The 7885-nt window shown below is 45.7% G+C and overlaps 1 protein-coding gene across 1 annotated transcript in view; it reads right to left on the bottom strand.

Moving 5' to 3' along the window:
* Positions 1 to 6984: 6984 nt before the first annotated feature.
* LOC308149947 (pecanex-like protein 2) overlaps positions 6985 to 7885 on the bottom strand; it is a gene marked incomplete at both ends in the record, with an annotated part of 23154 nt that continues 22253 nt past the window's right edge. Inside the window, one exon of the mRNA XM_080522825.1 lies at positions 6985 to 7303. Within this exon, the coding sequence (XP_080378951.1) occupies positions 6985 to 7303 (319 nt within the window). The remainder of the gene's footprint in view (positions 7304 to 7885) is intronic.

Below are 7885 nucleotides of genomic sequence, written 5' to 3' on the forward strand. Positions count from 1 at the left end.
CCAATCAGGAGTAGCCCTTGTGTCACGTCGTCAACTGAATGTTTAATGTCATTAATCTGATTTTGGATCAGCGGTTAGAGAGAGATGGGCGTGGATTTAGGTGCACTTTTAGTCAACATCCATTATAGCGCTGATCTAGGATCAGATATATTTTAATCAGCTAAAATGTTCAGAGGTGGATTATTTATTTATTTTTTATTTTTTTGTGGACTGAATCAATTAGTGGCGGAGGAAATTCTTTCGTGGCGGCCCGCCACCAATAAATGCATATAGAGGAAACACTGGGAGGGGTAAGAGAGAGAAGGGGGGAGGGGTAGAGAGAGAGAGAGAGAGATGCCCCAGTAGGGATCTATGTCAGATCTATGTCAGAGAGATGCCCCAGTAGGGATCTATGTCAGTAGTTAACCATTACCCAGCTTGGACATGGAGGCTGTGTTGATTCACCTGTGGAACATACAACACACACGCACACACACACACACACACACACACACAGAGGAGCTCTCTCATTGGCCAGGGCGTCCATACACTCTCCCCAGCGAGCCTCCCTATTGGCTGGCCGGCGGGGGAGTGTTAGCCGATAGCCCAGGGCCGATAAGCTGGTCGCACCACATACCTGACACTGTTGTGTAACGTGCACACGCACACATGCACACGCACACACACATGCACATGCGCACATGCACGCACACATGAACATGCACACACACATGCACATACATACATACACACCTGTGTACACACACACACCTGTGCACTTGCACGGTATTAAAGGGGTATACTGTGCCCCTTCAGAAAGTATTCAGACCCCTTACTTTCTCCATATTTTGTTGTGTTATATAGACTTTGGGGTATTGAGTAATTGTGGGGTGTTGTGAGTGTGTGTGTGTGTGTATGTGTGTGGATAACCTTAAGCCATCACCAGCTAGTTAGGGTTAACTTTAAGCCATCACCAGCTAGTTAGGGTTAACCTTAACCCATCACCAGCTAGTTAGAATTAACCCTGACCCATCACCAGCTAGTTAGGGTTAACCTTAACCCATCACCAGCTAGTTGCTCAATGATGTCTCAGTTGTGTTGTTCTGGAATACTGTTGAAGTGTTTTTGTGACGCTTTGACGTTTTGTCCCTTCCCAGCAGCCCCTGAGCTTGTGGTAGAGGAGGTGGTGGAGGAGGCGGTCGAGGCAGAGGAGGAGTACGAGGCACCGCCCGAGCCCGAGCCAGAGCCTGAGGTGGTGGAGGAGGAGGAGCCAGAGGTGTGTGAACGCTGGGTTTTAGTCTGTCCACATTATTATTATTTTTTTTTATTTTTTTTTATTTTTTTATGAATACATTGAGCTGTGAATAAAAACACGTTTACATGTGCCTAGGCAAATAAAATAAATACATTAATTAAAATATGATTAATAAATTAATATTATATATATATAAATGTATATATTATACATTTGGTGGAGGAGGAGGCTGTCGAAGAGGCTGTTGAAGAGGAGGCCGCTCCCGCAGAGGAGGAGGTTGAAGAGGAGGCTGTTGAGGAGGAGGCTGCACCCGTAGAAGAAGAAGTCGAGGAGGAGGCTGCCCCAGCGGAGGAGGAGGCACCAGAGGAGGAGGCACCAGAGGAGGAGGCACCAGAGGAGGAGGCAGCACCAGCAGAGGGTAAGTGTCGTCCGATATTTTTTACGTTTACATTTTTAGACATTTAGCAGACGCCTTTATCCAAAGCGACTTAGGACGAATACATTTGTCTAAGTAAGTGAATCATCTATCCATCAGTCAATCATAATAAATAGTAATCTATGCCAAAACCAGGGGCAACTGGCAGTCACGATGCTAGAAGAAAGAAGAATTATTATTATTATTATTATTTTAATTTATACTAGAGAAACTGAGTCTTGGGTTAGTCTTGTAAACGTTCCTCGTTCGTTCTCCTCTACAGAAGAAACACAGGAAGTAGAGGAGGCCACAGAAGAAGAAGAAGAAGAGTCACAACAGGAAGCAGGTACGCAGACTACACATGACAGACACGCACGACACACAGTGTTAGGGGTTAGGGTTAAGGCTTAGGCCCAATCCCGATTCTCTTTTCTACCCCTATGGCTCGTTTTCGAGTGTCACTCGATTCGAAGGCAAGGCCTTCGAATACGTCACAAGCCCTACCCCTTGAAATCTAAGCCCTGTGAATTGGGACAGCCCTTCACGGCGCCTACGTCATCACGCGGTACGGGTGACGCGTTGTGTTGCCGGCGAATTCTCACATCTCGCAATGCCTTCTTCAGCTGTGTTTATTTCTGTTGCGTGTGCTATAAGCATCTATTTTCATTTGTTATCAACACACTGTAGTGTTTAGACGTTCCTTTTTTAGTCTCTTCCGTCAGCGATGTCTTTTTTGTGGACATCGCAATAATGACAATGAATTTAATGACAATGAATGACTCCAACCAAAACAACCAGTCCATCAGTAGTCATAAAGCGTTGTCCAAAAATCACGTTACCAAGCGCCTTTCTCAGAACAATTCGTCGTCTAGAATCCAAAAATCAATTCATCATAGTGGTGGTCAAAAACGTAGAAAGAGGATCTCTTGGGGACGCGGTCACATTTGCCCGTGAAGGAGAGATGACAAATAAGCGGAAACATTTCTCAGTAGAGTCGAACGGTGATAGATCATCATCCTTTACGCGTATCCTTAACTGTAGTTACATTTCGCGTGTCATATGCCATTAGACATGGAAATATGTCAATGCGCGGCTGTCATGCACAAATCAGCTTGTAACGTTAGACACACAGCACATCGGCATGATAACGTTTTGTTGTTGTTGTGCTTGTTATAAAGAAAAGGTCTATAATGCATTGAAATGAATGATACAACCCATTAATAATATTACCTAATAACAACTGCTCGGATTAGATTGCGGGTGGAAATAGGTCAAAATGCGCATCATGTACAAGTCAGACGAACGTTTGATAGATAACTTTACATATGTGTACCATCATCCGCTGTCAAAACGCCACAGGTAATAATTGATTTATGACTGTACATCTCTGAAATGCTCGACTGTCATGCAGCGTTGCGTTACTGTAACGTTAGACACAGCACCGACATAAAGGCGATTTTTGGGTTAAGCTTGTTATAAATAAAAGGTCTATAATGCATTGTAATGACATTAAACTAAGACAATAAGATGGTTATCATAATTTTTCAAATCTTTATTAATAAGTAATTACAGAGAATTAAAATGACATTTCCGCATTGAATAGAGCGACATAAGATTTCTGTAGATGATTCGCAATGCATCCTGGTATCAAGGGGTAGCGTACCGTTAGCCCTTCGAAGCTAGTCTGGTCCTGAAATCCCTCGAAACGAAGTAATAGTTAGCCCTCCCCCTTACCCCTAGCCCTCGACGAAATATGAATTGAGACAGCCCTCGCCCTAAACGTGAACGCGCAAATCGAGCCATAGGGGTGAAAACGAAGGGCTAGGGGTGAATTGGGATTGGGCCTTAGTGTTAGGGGTTAGGGGTTAGGGTTAAGGCTTAGTGTTAGGGTTAAGGCTTAGTGTTAGGGTTAGGGTTAAGGCTTAGTGTTAGGGGTTAGGGTTTAGGGTTAAGGCTTAGGGTTAAGGCTTAGTGTTAGGGGTTAGGGTTTAGGGTTAGGGTTAGGGGTTAGAGGTTAGGGTTAAGGCTTAGTGTTAGAGGTTAGGGGTTAGGGATGCACCGAAATGAAAGTTCTTGGCCGAAGCCCAAAACTTAAATTAAGGAAACACTTGGCTGAATACCGACTACTGAATGCGTATCGGCAGTTTTTAATTTCTTTAGCCAATTTTTGTTAATGCTTGTATGAGGTTGTTCGATCATGTCCATGCTGTTAAAAAAATAATCATTGGGTCATCTGGCATTCAGTGTTTTATTCTCATAATCTATAATGTCATGCGTGGAACAGTGGTGATTGATTCATGATGATGAGGAGGATGGTAGTGTAGTGATGATGAGGAGGGTAGTGTAGTGATGATGAGGAGGGTAGTGTAGTGATGATGAGGATGGTAGTACAGTGTTCATAACGTCCCTGGGGCTTCCCCCGTCTCTGCAGGTGATGTCCTTCTTCAGGGATCTGTCCAGAGAGAACCTCCAGATCATCGTCATCTCCCTGAAGAAGGAGTTCTACTCCAGGTCCGACGCTCTGCTGGGGGTTTACTCTGAGGTACCGGTCCACTACGCCCATCCAGTGGGTCACTCTCTCTATAAGCCTTCTCTTTACACTTCCTTATGTTGGTGGCTCTTGTGGTGCTGGGAGTTTAGACAGCTGTTTGTTTCCAAAGTTAAGAGATCATAAAGTGTATGATGATAACTTCATCTGTTAATCTACCTATCCCTTCAATAAGTAATGTATGTTGTTGTTGTTTGTCTCATGTCTGTCTGTATTTTGTCATAATTATACTCTTTATTATTTTGACACTCTGTTGTTATGATTGTGATATTATGTTGGGACGCTGTCTAAAACAAGATGACACATCTCAAGGGGTTTATCCTAATAAAGACATTTAAATGTAAATGTTTTATCTCTATTCTCCCTCTCTTTCTCGCTCAGTTTAACGACTGCATGTTCAGCCGCATGCTGACCTTTGACCTGACTCCCTACCCTCTGAATGAAGACAACGAACAGGAGGGAGAGAAGGCCATGTGAGAGAGGGAGGAAGAGAAAGAGAGAAGAGGGAGGAAGAGAAGGAGAGGAGGCCATGTGAGAGAGGGAGGAAGAGAGAGAGAGAGAGAGGGAGAGAAGTCTTGTGGAAGAATACTTGTTAGAGATCCTTTTGGTTTAGTTTGTTAGTTATGTTCTGTGTTAGTGATCTTGTTAAGTGATACCATGTTTGAAACCTTTTTATTGTTATTGTTTATTTTAACCATCCACGGGATGAGTTTATTGTTTATTTGAATAGGAGGCATTTGTTATAGTTTTAATTCTGTTTATCTGACCCATTATGACGTTAATTAATCCTTGCCGTAATAAATATCTTTACTTTACTCATAACACCTGTATTTTGTTACTTCTTATTCTCCCTAGCGAATGTAGAACGTTCGTAGTGTCTGTTCTGGCAGTTTCCTTGGGCATGTGGTATTTAAACTTGAGGGGTGAGTTTCCCATCTACAAACATAACTCGTGTTCCTAATGTTATGTAATGTCAGAGTCCCAAGCCACTAAGACAGTGAACATGCTTGTAGCAGTCGTTGTTTAACATAAATAAATTAAAGAATATGACGTGTTTTTATCCAAAAAAAAATCAAAATCAAATTTTATTTGTATAGCGCATTTCTTACAAGATGCAACTCAATGCGCTTCACACAATGAAAATGTTCAGTCAATCAATCAATCAATGCTGACAGAGCCGGGAGCAGGCAAAAATAAAAACCTGTACACTATGTAGCCAGGAAAATTCCCTTGCAGCCCTCTACACATAGAGCGACTACTAGCCAGTTTGCCTACCAGTACCCAGCGGTGGGCCCCCGCCCCCCCCCCCGCGGAGCCCCCGCCGCCCCACGCACCCAGGTGGTAAGTTCAGGTTTGTGGTGTCGCAGCAAAAAAAGTGACAGATTTTCCAGCGCGCCGTGCACGCATTTCATTACCCGTCTGGGCTAAGCCCCGGATCTCCTACAATCCTAAATCCGCCCCTGGTCTACACACCAACATTTAAGACCGCATATATGGCCACATACACATCGACACAGTTTTCACAGCGCCTTTATTGAAGACATCACAGATGACGGTGGGCTTATTGTATTTTGCCCCAAATTCCTGACTTGTGAATCAGTACAGCCTCCATACCACGACCTGACCAGCAGATGTCATTATGGAGCTGCTGTATCGAATGCATCGATTGATCGACACTTTTTCCGACACAATTGTGTTGAATGTGTCAATGCGTCGAAAGCTTCGTTTCCCCCACCACTACTTGATGCTGTTCCCCCAGCGTACCACCGCGTACAGCTGACTGGTAGAACATGCTCAGCATGAGTCCTGCATATGCCTGCAACCTTCCTGGTACAGAGTTTCCTCAGCTCTCTCTTCACCTGAGCCACACTGATGAAGACACTGGAGCGGGGGACGGTTGGGGGGTCGTTGGCTGTGGCAGGGGGGGGGCAGAAGGATGGGGGTGCTGAAGAGTTGTGAAGTGAGGAAATGGTGGGGCTGGAGGAGGAGGGGAATGGAGGGAAGGTGTGAATGGAGTCAGTGGGGCTGGAGAGGGAGAGGGTACTGGATTGGACAATGTGGTAGGTGAGAGGTCCAGAATGGGTCCAGACAGGGCAGGGGGAGGGGGCTGGTCCAGTAGCCGAGCAGGGCTGGAGGAGCTGGGGGGAGGAGAAGGAGAAGGATGATGGAGTGGAGAGTAGTTGGTGGAGCTGGGGGGGAACAAGAAGCTTTAGAGTCAAAACAGAAGTTTGGATTGTTTCAGTGAATGTGAAAACCCTTCATAAAACAAGGTCCCATACATCCTCCTTCACCTGAACGAGGCCACACTTTTAGGCCTTTGTCACTAGAGGAAGTGACGCGCTGCGCCTTCCTGTTTGCATCTTGTCTGCTGGTCGGAGGAGGAGGAGGCTGACTGGAAAATGGCTGACGGTGTGGATCACATCGACATCTACGCCGATGTAGAAGAGGAGTTTAACCAGGTACGCACACTGATAGCGTCGCCTATCCCGCCCTTATAAATGTCATATTTGTGTTTAGTTGCTTTCCATCAACATTTTAAATGCATATTGCAGAGCAACATTTTGCCATCTCTGCCGCCTCTGCCTTGTGTTCGGGGACGCAGCCTTTTCACTGCGGGGAATTTACAATGGCGCAAAGGCGGGTTAGGTCGATATTTGGAGCAACATCAGCCAATGTTTGTTTGTGTACGTGTTGTTCCATACGAGAGATGGTTCTTTATCAGGACTATGAGAACATGGTGACTTGTGGAATTAGGGAAAGTGCTTTTCCCTGCACGCCAATGTTTAGTTAGCTGCCATGGGCCCTGCCATGGGCCCTGTCCTTAATGTTGAGGACGTGGTACCTGTTCCCACATTTCTCTACCAGCTGCTGGAGGTCCTGACTCCCTGCTTGGACAAACTCCTCTATGCTCTGCTCTTTCAGACCGCCAGCATGGGTGAATAGAATGACAGTGTGTCCCCAACAACCCTCCCCAAACATGTCCTCCATTCTCTCCAGCGCCCCTCTCTCCTCCCCCTTAGAGGGCTCCACTGGTAGGACCAGGAGGAAGGCGTGGGGTCCCGGGGCAGGCAGATGGAGACAGAGCCGACTGAGGTCTCTCCTCTCTCTACAACAAGACACAGCAACCATTTCACTGTTAGAATGTTTAGAACACTACGGAACTGTTGGGAGCATGGCGCGTTCTGGCCTGCAGGTGGAGCCAGACTGTGTTTGTTCCCTTGAGACGTGGACAGACGGTCGGCTGAAAAGCTACAGCAGAGACACCGCAAGGCCAAGACGTGTGGGATCAGTGATCCCGGATCACTGCACATAACTGACTATTATTATTATTATTATTATTGGTCCGTGTCGGGGACTAGTGAATAAGCGGCAGTGCCCAGACCCAAACCTCCGTGTCGACCTCCCACTGTGCCTGAATCTGCTACAGGAACACTAGGAATTAGTTCTGTGTTCTGAGAGGAAAGAAACATAGAATTTGAAGCCTCTTGACATCATGGAGGTTTCTCCATCACACTCACCAGTCGTCTGGGCTGAGACCTTCAGTCTCTCTGCTTCAGTCTTCAGATCACATATCTGCTGTGCTGAAATTACAGAGGAAAACTGGGACATGAATTCTGTTGACAGTGGGCAGGAAAGCAACAACACTCATATCCACAAACATGGTACTGTTATATGAGTATTGTACAAT

Source organism: Nansenia antarctica (genome assembly GCF_963989245.1).
Source record: "Nansenia antarctica genome assembly, chromosome: 2".
Taxonomy (NCBI): domain Eukaryota; kingdom Metazoa; phylum Chordata; class Actinopteri; order Argentiniformes; family Microstomatidae; genus Nansenia; species Nansenia antarctica.